At 35.4% G+C, this 19,678-nt stretch overlaps 1 protein-coding gene across 1 annotated transcript in view; it reads right to left on the minus strand.

Moving 5' to 3' along the window:
* Nucleotides 1-19,678, minus strand: part of LOC114472319 (POU domain, class 2, transcription factor 1-like) — an 84,279-nt gene that overhangs the window by 12,572 nt on the left and 52,029 nt on the right. Inside the window, exons 2-4 of the mRNA XM_028461532.1 lie at nt 2,514-2,570; nt 1,489-1,517; nt 1,189-1,233 (exon numbers count right to left, since the gene is read on the minus strand). Coding sequence (XP_028317333.1) covers nt 1,189-1,233; nt 1,489-1,517; nt 2,514-2,570 — 131 coding nt within the window. The remainder of the gene's footprint in view (nt 1-1,188; nt 1,234-1,488; nt 1,518-2,513; nt 2,571-19,678) is intronic.

Raw genomic sequence — 19,678 nt, forward strand, 5'->3', positions numbered from 1 at the left:
GGCCAATACTAATGTTAGGTTAATGCTAATGTTAGGCTAATGCTTGGCTAATGATAATACTAGGCAAATGCTAATGGTAGGCTAATGCTAGTTAACGTCATTACTTGGCTTTTGCTAATGCAAGGCTAATGATAGGCTAACGCTAATGCAAGGCTAATGCTATCAAAAGTTAATGGTACTGTAAGGTTAATTGTAGCAAATGCTAATACTAATGTTAATTAATGTTAATGTTAGCTAATGCTAGGCTACGGTAAATGTTAGCTAATGCTAATGTTAGGCTAATGCTAAAGTTAGCTAATGCTAGGCTAATGTTAATGCGGGGTAATACTAATGTTAATGCTAGGCTAATGCTAATACAGTGTTCAATAACGAGGGCCAGCACCTGCATCCTCACTTACATTTACTTCAGAAAATGCAAATATTCTAGTAAGTTTATTTCTCCTATTTTCTCATGACTTTTTTACTTGTGAAATGAATGCTGTAGTAATGTGAGCAGCTGACTGAATACGTACATTTCCTGTTTTATCTCATCTTATCTCATTTAGTCACCATACATACTGTACATACATAATCCTCCAACCTGATGAATTCCAGAGAGTTCTTCATGGTTTTCAGGCTGAAAGTTGACATAAAGAAGCTGAGTAGATCCCTTTGACTCAATAAGACCTTTTTTCTTTGTGTGTGCTGACCTCTGACCCCTAGATGTCACTTCCTGTCCATCACGGCCTCACTGCATGTTTACATCCATCACTCACTGTCATCCACACACCACACCACCCACCATTACCTGCTGTTCACGGGAGCTCAACGCTTTTCATTGAATCTATAACAAGACTTTAGTTTTAGTCTAAGTCCAGGTTTCTGAATCCATAAGGATCATATTTACATCAGAGGTGGGAAACTTTTATTACAGCGGAACCAAATACATTTGGATTGTCTGATCTGAGGGTCACATGATCAACTTTCATATCAACATTTAGAATAATGACCAATCTGAGCATTAACACAAGAAACAACACAGGGTTTGTGTGGTTTTGGGGTTATTCTGTGTCCTTTTGTTGTTGTTTTATATATTCATTAGTCATTTTGTGTGTTTTTCTATAATTTTGTGTGTGTTTTTTGATGTTGTGTAGATGTTTTTGTGTCATCTTGTTGAGGTTTTGATTTCTGAACGTGTGAGACGTGTACCTTGCTCGGCGAGAGGCTGAAGGGGCTGCTTTTCATGGTCTGGACCTGTGCGCGCACACACACACACACACACACACACACACACACACACACACACACACACACACACACACACACACACACACACACACACACACACAAAAGCAGGATAAATTAAACACCTCCGTTGGATCGATATCAGTGAGATGAAACACTGTCATGTGACAAGTCGACAGCATTGCAGCCACAGTCAGAGGTGTTCTTCTCACCGTGTGTGTGTGTGTGTGTGTGTGTGTGTGTGTGTGTGCATCACACACTCACCTGGTCATCAGGACTGTTCCTGTCAGAGTCTGAAACACAGGAAGAGGAAATGTCACATTCCCTTAAAAACGAGGCTCGTCCTGCTTTTGAAACCATTATTAATGCACTAACGTGATGATGAATGGACTCCACTGTACTTATGAAGGTGTGCTGTGGTATCTGACACTAAAACCCAGACATATTGAAGTAAGAAACGTTACATATCTTACACTGGGCTTTAATTTGACCATATCTGTCTTATTGTGTTGATGTCACATACAAAAGTTATGTATTTCACAACAAAGAATAATAAGAATCATAATTTATGCAGGATATCTGGACCGTACTAACTCGCTTTTTCTAAAAGTCTAAAGAAATTAAGTTTATGAATTTGATAAAGTTTAAAACATCTCAAATTATGTATAAAGGTAAATACAGAACACTGCCAAAAAATGTATTACACATTTTTTCCAGCAGACAAAGGGATTATGATCTCAGTCTGTGATGTATCCCTTTGGAACAGTATTAATATTAAACTTAATAGTTGTAACAACATAAAGAAATTACATTTTTTTCATAAGCAAATCTTATTAGATGAGAACAAGGACTAGGATGTTATGGGTAGGTGGACATGTGGATGTGTGCTAAGTAGGTAGACCTATATGAGTGCTTATTGTTGTTTATATTTGTGTGTATTTTGTTGTGTATTTATTTATATATATATATATATACTGTATACAGTATATGCATTTGTTCAAACATCAGATATATTTTGTTCTTTGTGAGATAGCTTAGATGTAGAGACAGGACTAGATAAGCGCTAAGCTTCTCAAACATTGCTGGGGTTCTTTTTTTTTTTTTTTTAATGTTTGAGATAACTAAATAAATCCAAATCTAAAAATCCAAGACATCAGCAGATTTTTTAAAGTATGTAAACCCCAAACTGTGGAAACTAGTTTACAACTCAGTGTTGCTAAAGTTATGTTTAACTGACCGTTGGTGTGTGTGTGTGTGTGTGTGTGTGCATGTGTGTGTGTGTGTGGTACCTGAACTGTCTCCTGGGTATTCACCTCCAGGCTTCTCCTCTTTGGACATTCTGATATCTGCAGGAGAGAAAAAACACACACACATCAGAGTGGTGCACAGCATCCCGTAACCACGGCAACAATAACAATTATATAATAAGACACTCACGAACATGAAGGAATACAAAATGGATTCCAACACTTTTCAAAAACAACAGTTGATCAGGAGTTTTTGTTTGGTGAAATACGCTTTATTAGATGTTGCTCAGAACTTTGTGTTTACTTTTCATTTTGTGTGTTTTTTGTTGTTTTGTATATTTTTTTAGTCATTTTGTGTGTGTTTTTAAAAAAAAATATTTTGTGTGTTTCTCTATCATTTTTTTGTGTTTTTTTGTTGTTGTTGTTTTGTATATTTTTGGAGTCAATTAAAATACAACCTTAACAGATTATCATTATCATCATTACGTGGAAGTCATGGACAAAGACACATCAAAGCGATCAGCAGACACCTCTGAGGAAGACTGGCAGTCTTCAACGCACACATCAGATGGGTGCACAGCAATTATATAAGAAGGATTTAATTCATGTTTGCTGCTTTTTTTTTAGATGTGTTTTTTTTAACGTTGTCTCGTGGCTTTTTCACGATTAAAGGAAGACGTTAACGTGGATCGATGATGAAAAATGGCCGCCCTGTGAATAAATGTGATGATGCTGTTTTAAAGTTTGCTTTCCACTGAGCAGAACTAAACGGTGAGTGTAAAAAACGAGCTCTGCTGATTATTTCATCCTGTTTCCATTAAGCACGGCTAAAGACGGATGTGTTGGGGGCAGCAGAAGCGATGACTCCGTGTCTCATTTAGCGCTTTGAATGTAAACTTTATTGAGCGGAGGGAGGAAGAAGGAGGAGGAGGGAGGATGGAGGAGGTGCTGGGGTTCAGGACGGAGGCTGACGGCGACCTTTGAGGCCTCGGACCGTAATTGTCCCGTAGAGGAAGTGCTGACCCCAGCAGCAGACATTACTCAGCCCACACTCCTCTACTGAGCTTTTTTTGGTCAGAAATTGTGCAGAAGCAGCTCAGGTGGGAGGCTGAGCAGGAGCAACGGAGGTTAAGGTAATGTTGGAAATAATCAGAGAGCACTTCAGAGCATCCTCTACCATGCTGCTACTGCTACTGCTGCTTCCAGCACGAGACAGGACAGAACTCACAGTGCACAAAGGGCCAGGAGCTGAAATGAGACGTGTGTGTGTGTGTGTGTGTGCGCGCGAGCTCAAACATAAGATAATCACATCACGGAGGTCGTCTGGTAAGTGACAAACAGGAGCAGGAACAGAGAAGGACATGAAGCAGCAGGAAAATGTGACAAAATGTGTGAGAATAATGGAATACAAACGTGATTCCAACACTTTACAAAAACAAAAGCTGATCAGGAGTTTTAGAGTTTTCTCAAATCCTTACACTGGCTTCCAGTCAGTCAGAAAATTGACTATAAAACACTACATGGTACAGGACCAAAATACATCTCAGACCTTCTACTCTGATATGAACCACCCAGAGGGACAAAAACCAAACATGTTTTTATGCTCCTCATCTGTGGAACAAACACCCAGAAAACTTCATAAAGTCCGTAAAGTCACAAAATAATGGTCCATTGTTCTATGAATCTGTGATAACCACATTTATCTATTTATCTGAATAATATCCACTGTTATCCAGGAATGTTTACTATTATTTGGGCGATAGTACATAGTCATCTTAAAGATGCAAATCCTTGTTTTACTCAGAAATAAAATGGGATAAAAATGACCAAAAATGGTGGAAATCGTGGTGAAATGGGATTTTAAAAACCACAGAAGTTGATTAAAAGTTGTAAATAAGAGTAGCCAAAAACGTAAAAAAGGTTTAAAGTGTCAATGTTGGAACAATTAGTTCAAACTGGCAAATAATGGGCATGACAAATAGTGAATGTGGTTAAATTGGCAAAAATAAGCATGAAATATGGTCAAATGAGATTAAAAGTGACAATAATGAGTCAACATGTGCAACGTGTTGGAAAGGGGTTATAAGTGCTGAAAATGTGTTGAAAGTGATAAAAAATGTGCAGAAATGGCATTGAAATCTGATGGAGAAGTGGCAGAAATGTAGCAAAAATGCAATAAAAGGAGCAAAAATATGGCAAGTTTAGTGTAATTGAAGAAAAATAGTGAAAATGAGCAAAAATGGGCTCAAATTGTTTGCATTAGTTTTTTGAAGGCATCTGGCGACCCCCTCCCAGTGTCTTGCGACCCCAAATGGGGTCCTGACCCCAAGGTTGAGAACTCCTATAGTGGTCCCCAAACTGTAGTTTGAGTCTCTTGCTGTAGTTAAAAGCTGACCCATGCAGAACAGCGTCCCTCTAGGACTAGATTCTGTGAGCCAATGACTCTTATATTATAATTATATTAGATGATAAAGCTTGGTTCTATAAATCACACATTTTAATGCTTTTATTTCCTGCTTTACGTCAGTTCACACTGATACACATCGATTCAAACTGTAAACCTGTTTGTTTATTTAGGTTTCCATGACGACAGACCCTGATTTCCTGATAAAACACCAAATAATCAATGACATTGACTTGAAACGCTGCTATAAATAGGATAGAAATCAATAAATAAATACCAGCTCATTGCTTATGCTTTTTTCAGTCACTCCTCAGACTGAAAACGTACAGATTTTTGGAGTTGCATAAAAGATCCAGAAGGTGGCAGTGCTTTCCAGGACATTTCCTGGACCAGTGTTTAACAATATTCATCTTTTCTTTTTCAGTCTGTGATTAAATATCAGCACATGAGGAACATTTAGACACCAAAGCCCAGCAAATATGTCTAAAACACTCACCAGGAGTGAATAATCTCCTCATTTCTCACACATTTAGCTCTATTAATACACAAATAATGCTAATTTATGACTTTTAACATTAACTCTAAGCAGCTAATCATCTACTGACCCAGAATGTCTAATATAGAGACATTATACACTGCTGCACGTTCATCTATAGATATATTTAAGTAGAATTGTCCGTCTATTGTCTGTAGCTGTGTGAGCGGTCACCACAGACACACATTCAGCTCATTTTTACAGAAGAAAGGGCCGTGCACGCTCAGGGAGAACATGCAAACTCACGTCTGACCAAAGAGTCAAGCTGAGAACCATCTACAGGCAACATGTGGTCAGAACGAGAAGGTTTATGTCAGATTAACATCATGTCAAAGAGGCTTTTGTTCATTATTAATTATTAAAAATATAATTAAATGCTAAATCACATCATTCGCAGTTAATTTGAAATAAATAAATACATAAATGAATAAATAAATGACATTTGTTGCCATTACTAACGTGTTTCTATGATAAAAGTGTAATAAACCGTGGATTTCTGCAACATTTGGTGTTTTTTTTTAGATTACTTTTAACACTGTGTGCTTCCAATGAACCTGACAGGCAGGATTTGAGTCCAAGGAGAACATGCAAACTCTACTCAGACAAAGCAGTGAATTTGAAACTGCTTAAAAATAAAATTTGAATTAAAAAACATTAAAATAACAGAAAAAAAGCATGAAATGTCCAAAACAAAACACACAAGACGACCACAAATATACATAAATCGACTTATAACATAAAAATAATCAACAAAAATCCATAAAATGAAATGAAAATGAAAATAAAGCATTTAATTTCAACCAAACAGGATCAGGAGATACTCACTCGTTCATCCTCACCACTTCAATCAAAACAAACCGACTATTTATCGTATTTAACTTTTCATATTTACAGAAAAAAAAACACAATTAAATGTAAATAGATGTTTCAGTAAAACAGTACAGATGTTGTGTTTGTGTAAGAATAGATGAATGCGTGAAAACGATTCATCGTCACCTCAATGTTACAAAGATACTGAAAAAAATCACTTTATTCATAATTAACAAGTTCACGTCTGATCTGAATTTCATTAAGTTCAATCAATTACAAATCAATTTACAATATTTCTCCAATAATATTTTTCTTATTTTTAAAACTGATCCAGATTCAGGATATTGATCCTAATCATGCCCAAAATCAGGATACAGTATTTCCTGAAAATGTCATAAAACATTTTCATTCATTGGCTTTTGGGTTAAACAAACAAACAAACAAACAATAAATAAATAAAAACGGCAATAAATCCAATTAATCTAACTGTAAGGAAATAAATTAATATCAAAAACAGAAATACTTTTTTTATTTGACAATATTCTTTGAATACTCAACTTTTTAAAATTAATATTGTACCGTAAGTGTTTCCAACTTGCAAAAATGACTAAATGAGCCCAATTTATATGTTTTTTTACCTTGAAAATTTTGAAAAATAGAGCAATACTGCCTCATTAATTTCTTCAAATCATATTTTTTTTCCCAATTTTATTTATTAGCATATTCATTATTTTTTCATACATATTTTAATTTCTTTTTATTTTAATATTTACTTGAGTTGTTTTTTTCTGAATGAATAAATAAAAGGAGTTCTTAATTGTTACTCCCTTCATGTATGATGAGAAAAATATTAGTCACAAAAGAATAAAACACACACACACACACAAACTCTTTTTCTTTTCAAAATAAAAGCTAGTGTGTAGTTTGAGTAGCCCCGCCCCCACATCTACTCATCCTATCAGTGCTAATGACATAGAGAGGCCACTGGGCAGATATCAGTGTGTGTGTGTGTGTATGTGTGTGTGTGATGGCTGCAGGGGTCCTAAACTCAAAGCCCCCTCACACACACACACACACACGGTCACGCCTGTCACTGTGCGCTGACAGACGGCGCGTGGGCTCTTGTGTGTGTGTGTGTGAGGGGGGTAGCCCTGATGTTTGGCGTGTGGAGGTCAGAGGTCAGGCACACGCCCGCCTGCCTGCTGACACCTGCCACCCCCACCTTAACCCCCCCCACAGACTCCAAATGTGACCAAAGCCTTTAAAGCAGCTGCAGCAGAAACAGCAACGCTCACATTTCCTAACAGCAGAGTGTCATTGAACACAACGTCATGTTAAAAACACACAATTATTCACTCAAAAAATGTTACACGTTTCTGGATTTTTTTGATCAGTTTAAATCACAAGGAAAAGTGACTTTAAAATTAAAAAAAGTAAAATAAAAACAAATCGATATAAATGTTTATTTATAGGAGTTCAAGACCTAAAGATTATAAAGAAAAAACAGACGCGCACACATGAATTACAAAAATAAAAGCATGTTGCTAAGTGTTTAAAAGTTCAGATTTGTTGATATTTACAGGGCTCACAGTTTTGTTCGTGCTAATAACACATGATAGCAGCCATTTTTAATCACAAATTAGGCTAAAAACTCTTAAAATCCTGCAATATTTCATGAAAAATTCCAGAAATGTCCCCAAATTAAATAAAAAATGGTCACAAAATCAAGGACATTTAAAGTGAGACTGATATCTGTCACTTATTGTTTGGATATTGTTTGTGCTTTACAAACTTTACATATTATTTATACATAAAAGTGCAAACCATGGCATGTTAATGTCAAAATGTATATTTTAGATCAAACTGTTTCATTTTTGCAGCCCTGATTTGATAATACAGGCCTATGTAGTTATAGTAGCAATTGTTTAAAGCAATAAAATGTGTCTGGTATTCTAGGTGCAGTATGTGAGCTGCTTTGTGGAAAACAAGCATCAATGCGTGATTCAGTGCAGAGTGACTGTGAGCCTAAAATGACTCATCGACACACAAACAATCCACAAAATAATAAAAAATGCAAAATATGACCAAAAAAAGCACACACAATGACACCAAAAACACACAAATCGACTACAAATATACACAAAATTACTCATAACACACAAATAAATCAACAGATACAGAAAATAAAACAAAAAAGCACATATGCAATGACACCAAAAACACACAAAACTACAACAAATATATAGACATAGTGTCTGCCTCATAGATTAATAAATCAAAAATCATTTGTTCGAAGTTAAAAGGTGACAATTCCCCTCAAAAGTTTGTTTTTGTCTTTACTGTGAACTCTCTCTGATTGACATTGTTGGAAAAGTTTGGTACATTGCATTGTGGGATGTGTAGTCCTGTAAATGGATGCATAGAAGTGTTTTTACATCATTATCTACACCAGATAACTTGAAAAGTTATAAAAGGATTTGGATGAAATTTTCAGGAAATGTTGATAATGGGACAATGAACAAGTGATTACATTTTGGTGATGTTCAGGATTACCAAAAATGAGAAAATATCACTGGTGGAAATAACAAAATGGCTCAGCTGTGCCTGAGCCTACTCCTTTAAGCGTGGTGGCTTATGGGTAATGTAGTTGTGGTAGGGAAGTGCATTGTGTGTATATCTTGCCCAGTACTAGTGCTGTACTTTTTACATGTTTGTGACTTAAAAAGAATAAATGTGGCACCATTTAAACTAAATAAATCACTTGGCGAGGTCTGCCCTCTCTGAGTGCTTTTCTACTTCTTACTGTATTTTTTTCACCAAACTCCATTATTTTGCAACAACCTTCAGTGAAAACACCAGAAATGTGTTGGAAAGTCACGTTTTTTTTGCAGAGTTTTTCGAGGTAAACTTAATAAATCACAGTAATAATGAAGTAAAAACACTTCTATGTATCTGTCTGGACTCCATATCCCACAATGCAAAGTGGAAAACTTTCCAGAGATTATCAATAAGAGAAAATGTTTTTTGATTTATTGATCTCTAAAGTCTAAACCATGTTAGAAAGTGTTTCCAGTCTGACTTTTTACCTTTTCTCTGAGCCTGAAGCTTTAAAATGTGAATTTTAATCACTTTTTTGTGCTTTTTCTGCTCCTAAAACTATAAACCCACACACACACACACACACACACACTTCTTAAAGCGACCCTCCCTCCTCCTCTTCAGCAGCGCTCACGCCATCACTGGACAACCATGCACAGGACACACAGGCCCGTTGCCAGGCAACAGCAATGAAGGACCACTCTGTGTGTTTGTGTGTGTGTGTGTGTGTGTGTGTGTGAGAGAGTGTTAATCATTAAGAATAAACATGTTTCCCTGCCTGAAGCCCAGAGCGGCTGAGAGGCAAACAAAATGCTGCATGGCTGATGTTTCCACTCACACTCTTTGCTTTGTTTCCGTCCACTTGTATATTTATATTATATTTACCTGACACTGTTAGAAAAATCATTAAAAAGGATAAACAAGTTATAATAAATGGTGTGAAAGGAGTGAAAGTGGTATTTTATCAACCTGATAAAAATGGGTTTTGTTTCATGTCACGTAAAAAAAAATGAAAGGAGGAAAGTCTTTTATCTTCTTCTGAGCATTTTTTATAAATAAATAATTTATTAAAAACCATTTCATTCCCCTAAAAATAAATTTTTTAAATGTATTTTATAACCCTGATTACAATACATTGAATATATATATATATATATATATATATATATATATATATATATATATATATATATATATATATATATATTTATTTTTGCATACTTGAGATCATTTAGCAACAATATGGGTTTTCAGATGAAATTAATGGTCAGAAAAAAAAACATATACATATATAAGATAAACAAGCGTTTTTAATGAGCAAAAATAACTAAATGAGCCCAATTTTTATGTTTTTACCCTGAAAAAATAGAGTAATAGTGCCTCATTAATTTCTGCAAACTATATATTTTTTTCCGATTTTATTTATTAAAGCATTATTTTTTAAAAATATATATATTAATAAATAAAAAAAACATTGCTATTATCTGCTTAATTATTTATTCATTAATTTATTTTCTCACACTGTCAGGTCTTGAATTAAAAAAAAGTGTAAAAGTTTATAGAATGACATATGCTATATTTATATGTATTCAGAATGTTTGAATTATATATATATATATATATATATATATATATATATATATATATATATATATATATATATATATATATATAATTTTAATTGCGGTCATTCTTTTATAGATCAATTTTGATTAAAAAAAAATAAAATAAAAATATTTCAGATATAAACAAAAATAAAGTCACTAAGGTTTTATGTTCTATCAGTAACTGACGGTATATAGACGTTATTGGAGGTGTAATTCCGCACATGCTCAGTGCGTCTCAGGCTGATTCTCGTGGAAACACTTCTGAAAGTATCAGTGAAGAACGCAGCTTTGTTGGCGATTACACGTACGTGTGTTTCAAGCAGTTTATGCACAAGCGGTGAAAGTACATCCTTCCTTTGATCTTTGGTGCACGTGCACGTGCAGCAGCCCTGTGCACGTGCACGAGCATCATGTCTCCAGAGTGTTTATTATATCCGATACAGTTCCTCTTTCTCGCACCACATATTTCTGCTGCGATCGATACCTCTGACTCCCGACAAGACAATAATCGCAGAGCCCTCCCTCTCTCCATTATTACTGCCCTCCCCCAGGAGCACGGATGGAGGGATGGAGACGGAAGGAAAAGAAAAGAAAAAGGAAGGGAGGCCCACGGCCACTGGGTGTTACTTCCTCCTCCAGAATGTGAGCGCTATGGGAGGAAAGATGGAGGCACAAATGAGGGAGGATGTTGGAGGGAGGCACATGATCAAGAAGCACAAAGACACGGGAAATTCTGGATTTTTCAGGGTATTTTTGGGAGGCAGAGAAAGATTTCAAAGCCGACACACACACACACACACACACACACACAAATAAAGATGGGAGGGCTGAGGCAGGGGGTGATGGAGAGAGGGACTAATGGTCAGTTAAAGTCAACGACAGAAACAGGAACAAAATGCTGCTGTAATGTGTGTGTACATATGTGTGTGTGTGTGTGTGCACCAAATAACGAGCGAGAATCCACCCTGATGATACCAACAGTCCAAACAGGAAACACACAACCCCGTCTCTACATTGTTGCATCAAAAGCATGCAGAACAGCAGCTATCCAGGACCAGACTTCTTATGTAAAAACTGTTTCTTAAAGAACTAAAGTCACTACAACCAGTGGTTCTCAATCTTTTTCAACCAGTGACCCCCTAAAATAAAGGTTCCACAGACCGTGGACCCCCACTGTACCACAGACATAAAGGGACCCATCCATAAAGTCAGCAAAATTATATTCTTTTAAATTCTATTAATCTGATAACCACATTTATTTATTGATCTGAATATTATCCACTGTTATCCAGGAAGTTTATTATTTGTGCCATAGTATATAGTCATCTTAAATATGTAAATCCTTGTTTTAAAATGGGTTAAATGTGTCCAAAAATGGTGGAAAAGGTAGTAAAATTGGGTTTTAAAAGCCACAGAAATTGGTTAAAAGTTGCAAATTAGAGTGGATAGAAAAATAATTGGCTTGAAAGTGGCAGAAATGTGGGGAAAAAGTAAGAACATTTTGTTTAAACTGGCAAATAATGGGCATGACGGATTGTAAATTGAGTTAAATTGGCAAAAATAAGCATGAAATGTTGTGGAAAGAAGATTAAAGTGACAATAATGGGTCAACATATGTAACATTAGATGGGCAAAGGGTTTATAAGTGATGAAAATGTTTTAAAAGTGGAAAAAATGTGTAGAAATTTGATGGAGAAGTGGCAGAAATGGGAGTAATTTAGCAAAAATGCATTAAAAGGAGCAAAAATATGGCAAGAAAAAGTGACGAAAATCGGTTAAAATATAGTAAGTTTGGTGTAGTTGCAGAAAAATTGTGAAAAATAAGCAAAAATGGGATTGAATTATTACAAAAATATTCTTAGTTTCTTGAAGGCAAATTGGGTCCTGACCCCAAGGTTGATCATTAACTGTTACTTTTGATTTAAAATATAGAGAATAACACAATGATGGAGGAATGGGGGAGGTTTATAATTAAAAAAATATAGTTAGACAATTTTCGTTTTAGATTTATTGCATAATATATCAAGTATTTCTAACAAAAACAAGTCATCAGGGAATGTGTAAACCTGTATTCTATTATAAAAACACATTTATGTAACACCTATAAAGATGTAACATGTAATAAAATGTGAAATATTATCAAACAATCGGTCAATAGTTTAAAATGAATCAGAAATTAATAAATAAATTTAAAAAATGACAGCATAAATGTGCTAAATACTTAATTGACAATTTAGTTATGTTATGTATAAAGAGCAAAACATATTTTCATTTATCTATGAAACAATTCCTATAATACAAAATGTTGTATTTTTTTGTGTTTATGGCCAAATTTGACAGAACGTATGCCTATACATTTCATATGTTTTTAAATGTGATGTTTGGTTGAAAAAGATGCATTTATTTAAAGCAGCATACATTCCATGTAGCATTTGTTGGTCTTATAAAGTGGAAATATATCAATATATAACACTCAATAAAAGCTATGAAACTAAATAGTCTTATTTAGTGCAGAAATGTATTTATTTTAAATAATATTTTATAACCCCGAGGAAGACCTGAATGAAAAAACGTGTAAAGGAAGATTTCTGAAGTAACTATAAAATATGAAGAGCAAGACTTCACGAGCGTCTGAAATAAAGAAAAGTCAATAAAGATTCACAGCGATGGATTTAAACGAGAGCAACAGACAAAAGGACAAAATGAAGGAGAGCTCGTTCTGTCGGAGCGGATAAAGAAAGAAACGGCGCGTCCTCGCAGGAAATAACAGCGCTGGCAAAAGATGGTGACAATCGCACTAACAAAGACACACGGCCTCGCCTTGATGGCCTGTGTGTGAGTGATTGGACGCATCAGAGCCGGAGGACGAACGGACGGACGGATGTAGGGATGGATGGACACAGAGGGCTCAACCAACGATGGATGGACGGACACAGAAAGAAAAGCATCACAGGAAGGAGAGAAACTCACATTTCAGCCTCACACAATCCCCCGTAGGCCTGGGTGATACAGTATATATCAAGATATATCAAGTTTTCTATTTTGGCAATATAGAAAATTACAATATCGCCTATATCAATATCTATATTTTCCATAGCTTATTTTGTTTTAAAACACTTGTTTTATGGTAATCCATGTAACCTTCGTTCTTTGGTTATTCCGTTTTAAAACAAAATCAAAATAACAAATAAACAAAACAGAAATACAAAAAAAAAAAAAAAAATCAAAAACCAGACAAAGCATCGTTTTTCTGTTTTAAAATTAAGTCTTCTGTTTGTGTGATATTTGGATATTTATGGGAAAACTATGGACGATAGCTTTATGTTCTAAGCTCACCACAAAGAGTGGGCACACAGGGGGGCAGACTTTTTACTCTGCTTTGTTTGACAAAATAATTTTGTCCACCTCACACCGATGGCAAAGAGGCGTAATTTGTGTGTCGATGACGTTAAAGAGTTATTGATGCTGGAAGTCCGAATCTGTGAATATCGGCCAACTTTACCCAACAGTGTTACGGTCCAAATAGTATCCAGATAAACTGGTGACTGAATATCCACTGTGAGGATGCTGTGAAGAACAATACATGTTAGAACTTCTACCACTTGACACTTTTGCATAAAACAATTACAGCTTTTTGGAGAGCAGTAAAAACATGTATTTGCATGTTATTATAATACCATGAGCCACTAACAGCAGCCGTCAACACACAAGGAAGTTGATCACAAGAAACGAGGAGCACCAGTAGATTCATTACACCACCTCCGGTTCCTTTAATCACACATCATGTGCATGTTTTACGTAACATCCTTTTTTGAAAAAATATTTATTTATGTATTAATAACGTTTCAATTCACCTGTTCATCAGTTGTGTGACTTATACGTTTGTTTTGTACAGGAGTAAAAGTCCGTCTGTGTGATGAGATTAAAACATGAGGCTCTTGTCCATAGTTTCCCTTAAATATTTAAATATCACACAAACAGAATATTTAATTTAAAAACAGAAAAACACTGTTTGTCTGGATTTAGATTTTTCTGTATTTTCTGTTTTGTTTTTAAGTCGGTAAAACAAAATAACCACACTGTTTATTTGTTATTTTGAGATTGAAGGATACACAGATTTAGGAGAATCTGCTTTCACTGCTTCACAGAACAGCATTAAAAGACGTACGCTCCACACCTCCTTATAACACTCTGTGTTCCTTTGTTGTTTCACGTCTTATGTGGCAGTAATTATTTTTAAGTATAACGCTAAGAAATGTCTGGGTCTCCTCCTCTGTCGACACGTACCGCGTCACGTTTACTCAGAGAGAAGTGGTCATGTGACCAGGTATTTACAAAAAAGATGTTTCCATAGCACTTTTGCGTCACATTTCAATATCGGAACGTCTGAAAAACCCTGTCATGAAAGCGTAAAAACTTTTTTTTGCAATATTTGAGTGTTCTTTCGAAATTCAGGTGTTTCCATTAACAGTTTTTATTGTGCTATTTATATTTTACTCACACGTGCTGTCCCTTAGAGGAGAAAAAGCCAAAAGTGGCTCTTTTTGTGCTACTGTGTGTTAATAAATGTGCCTGTGTGGCCTTTTACATCAACAAGTTTAACCCAGAACTGTCTTTCAGTTATTTTTGTGTACATGTGTCTTTGGAGTCATTTATGTGTATTTTTGGTAGTATATTTAGTTTTGTTTTATGTGTTTTCAGTGTTGGTTTGTGTATTTTTCCGTTTAAGAGTAAATTTGTGTATTTTATGGTGTTTTTTTTTTTTTTTGGAGTTTTTGTGTATTTCAGTTGTTGTTTTTGTTTGCTTTTATTGTCATTTGTAGGTATGTAACGATTAATCGTAAGGCAGTTAAAAATCAATTCATAGGTATCACGGTTGATATCGATTTTCTGAAAATTGAATCGCAGTACTTTTTTTAACCAGCAAGTGTAGGCGGCGGGCGGAGTCTGCTAATAGTTTCTTTCTGGCTGCCTTCTACTCTTAAATATGTTAATAAATGATTCATTAGCCCTTTAGCACCAAAAGAATATCTGTAATATTACTTGAATATCTGTAAAAGTCATGTTTTACTATTAGCTCTGTCTGCTAGCATAGCTTCTCTTCTTCACTGCAAGATATCTGCATGCCAACCGACCACTGTGTTACCAGCGCCCTCTGCTGGTCCAAACAAATATGACGTAATCAGTGCAATCACTTTTTTTTTTTTTAAAGTCCAATTGTTAAGGCACAAAATATATTTTCAGTTGCACTTTTAAAAGAAAAAGAACTATTATGCAGTTTTGCATTGTTTATTATAGAACCAGAATTTAAATTAATAGGCTTCATTTTCATTTGTATTATTCCTTTATTTCATTCAAGATTTATTTTTAGTTAAATTGCATTGTATTGAATAGTTTATCAAGGAATTCTTTTGACAATGAAAAATAAAAGGAAAATACAGTATTTTCTAGTTTTTTTCCCAAAAAAAAAAAATTGTCTACAGTCTCATTTTGTAAAATAAATCGTGAGAGAATCGTATCGTGAACCCAGTATCGTGAATCAAATCGTATTGGGAGTTGAGTGAATCGTTACATCCCTAGTCATTTGCTATTTTCCAGTCATTTATGAGTATTTCTGGTGTTGTTTTGAGTATTTATAGTTTTGTTGTGTATTTTTAGTGTCTTGATTCGAATTAAAATGATCGAGATTTATATCATATGTCACCATTTTGAGAAAAAACATTTGAGATGTCTCATATTTCGTCGACATAATACATTTCACATTCTTTTTGAACATATTAAGGGATCTTGATAATTTGATGTTGTCATTTAGATTGTTCCATAGTCTGACCTCCTGAATTTAAATGCACCTTTCTTTGTCACTGTCTGGGTTTTATAAATAACTCTATTCCTCGCAAGTTATAATTACTTTCTCTTATTTCAAAGCTTTTGCAGATTTGTGGCTAAGATTTTTAAATGAGCTTTGTACATGGTTTTTCAAATGCTGTATTCTACCAAATTATGAATTTGGTAGAAATTGTGTTTTGTTGATGGGAAATATTATTTATATATCCTTATACTAAATATCCTTATATCTAATAACCCTTATTTAACCATAAGATAATATATTCAGGTCACTTTTTTTTTTACAAATCTAACAACAACACAAGCTGTACGTAAGCGATGAGACAAATCAGATATAATAACAGGGACAGTCAAGATTATTATCACTAAAAGACAATTTGAGACCAAAATTAACAAATAAAAAAATGAATACACATTAAACAACTCATACATATACAAAAATAAAGAAATACGCCTTAGACTCCCTCAATGATAAATAATAACTGATCAATCAATAATCTTCAACGTAATTTGCTTTAAATCAGCAGTAAACGTCATCTTTAAATAACTACAATAAGTGCTTGTTTGATTTTTTAAATGTAAAACATCTTCTATTTATTAAAGTGATGCTGTTAGATGTAAACTTTTACATTTTATTCCTGCACAAATAATCTTAAATAGTCTTGATGTGTTAACGTTTGTACCCTGACGTCTGAAACCATGTGCCAGGCCAACGAGAGGAGAGACGAGACAACGACGAGTGGATAAAACACTGAGAACAACTGGAGGCTGGAGTGGTTCGGACCCTGGGTCTGTGGGTTCGGACACACATTGAGAGTGGGGGTCCACTGCAGACCACAGCTGTGTATTAGACGAGTGCCTGTTTTAATAATGACTTGTTATTCTTGTTGATTCATTTCTGTGTTATTTAAAATCTGTTCATAAAACCATTGATTGATTTAAGCACAACCTCTGACTCTGTCTCTCTGATGATTCTGAACATTTAGAGTAACTTCACTGTATTCTATCACTTTTATTCTGACAGTCTTATATCTGTGCTGTGGATCTACGCAGCGATCCTTCACACGGCTCTGTTTACACGTTTATTGATCGGTTCAGACTTAAATTGGCCTCCAATTAAACGGAGCAATTATTTGACCTCTCCCTTCCTGTCCCGTTAAATACCCCCACCCCCCACCCCCTTTCTTTGGCGAGCTTCTCCACGTCGGTGTAATACCTCCACACCCCTCCCCCCTCTGCCCGTGGCCATCACCCATCCTGTAGCAGCATCACATGGAGGTGCGTTTGTTTCCCCCTCACACACTACTTTCTACTTTCTTACAGACCATCCATCACCCCCCCCACCCTTAAATAATGAGGATGAATTATTAAGCGTATTTATTCAAACAGCATTAATTATAAAATACAGGCAGCGTCAGAGTCAAGGGTGAAGGAGCCGCAGAGGGGGAGGGAAGGAAGGTGGAAATTAGGGAGAGGAGAAGTAAAGGGAGGTGGAGGTGGGGGGGGTGGGGGGTTGGATGGTTAGGAAATTGGTGTGGCTAGCGGAACAGCCCCCCCCCTGCACCCTTCCCCCTTCCTCCCTGCTCTGCTTTGTATTCTGTGGAGATGACAGGGGGAAAGCTTTATTGCTCTGAGTTGGTATCGATCGGGGCCCCTCAGAGGGGGGATCCAGACACTCGCACACTGGAGGCACCTTCGCAGGGCCCGTTGGTCCTCAACACCCAACACTGTCAACGTGACGTGTAAAACAGAAGCTACGACGAGAGGAAATTCAGTGGTTTTCTGTAAGATTTCAACATTTTTATGGTGAAAATCACAGAATTCAAATGAATGGAAAAAAGGACGAAAGGAGGCAGTGGTTTACCTAGGACACACACACACACACACACACACACACACACACACACACACACACACACACACACACACACACACACACACACACACACACACACACACACACACACACACACACACACACACACACACACACACACACACACACACACAGACTGATGCTCACTGCTATATCTGCTACCTTTATATCACAAATATACACTTGTAGAATAGAAAAGGAAAATACCTTCACATTGTTGCAGTAACACGGTAAAAGAAACAAAAATAAACACAAACATAGATGATAGTGCAGATATAAAAAATATAATCAAATTTATTATTAATAATAATAATAATAATAATAATAATAATAATAATAATAATAATAATAATAATATTGCATCAAATTTATGTCATTTTTTTTGGGACTCAAAGCTGCTTTACAGAATACAGAAAAATAAAGAAATAACAATAAAAGTTAATAAATCAAAATGACATATAGTACTGCACATTCTGTCCAATATAATTAGTGAACACTGTAAACCCGAACGTTCAAAGTAATTAAATAGATTAAGTAGTTTATAGTCAAAGTTAAAGAAAAAGCTCTAATAACTTAATTATGTCAAGTTGGTGTAACATGTTCTTTCTTTTTGAGTAACTTTAACTAATAATTTTTGAGTAAATGTAACTATATTTGTTTTCTAAGTAAGCATAACTTAAAAACACAACTAATTAAATATAATTCAGTAATTACAGTTGAAACCAGAAGTTTACATACACTGTGCAAAAAGACACATAACATTTTTTTTCTAACTGTCTGAAGTTAAATCAGACTAAACCTCTGCTGTTTCAGGTCAGTTAGGATTACCAAAATTATTTCATTTTGCTAAATTCCACAATAACAAGAAAAAAAATTCATTCGAGGACAAAGGTTTACATACACAAAAACGACTACGTCTTTAAACAAAGTGTTCACACATTTGAACGTGCGGCCGTCACTCCTGAATAACTTAACACACATGTTATAAAGCTAACACATGTTATATGATGGATGGACAAGACCAGGAGTACCCGGAGAAAACCAAACCTGGAGCACACGCAGAAGTGCTCGCCACTAGTTTTTTTGACTTCTAAGAACCGACCCAGACCAGGAATGAATTTTAGACGACCACTCTAAAACTCAATAATAAAACTTTGTTATATAAAACCATTCCTTTCCAAAAGGCAGCGTCAGGCAGAGCTTTATTTGTGCCGCGGCACCTAATTTTTGGTCACCTCACTTGCTTTTAGGTGTTTTGATTACGTTATTAAGTATTATATTTGGACATCTTGTATTGTGTTGAAATCACTGTAAATTTCATTGTAAACACAAAACTGAATGTAAAAACTGAGCGCGAGTGAGGAAGAGAGGGCAAAGTCAGGCCACGCCCACGCTACATCTAAAGTGTGATTTTTCCGCAAAAAATTTGCCTTGTCAGCTTTGAAAACGATAAAAGATGGCTAAAAAAAAAAAAGGCAGTTCAATTTGAATAGTTTTTTTGCCAATAAGTGAAGCTAAGCCTGAGATAAACAA

Source organism: Gouania willdenowi, chromosome 11, assembly GCF_900634775.1.
Source record: "Gouania willdenowi chromosome 11, fGouWil2.1, whole genome shotgun sequence".
NCBI lineage: Eukaryota > Metazoa > Chordata > Actinopteri > Blenniiformes > Gobiesocidae > Gouania > Gouania willdenowi.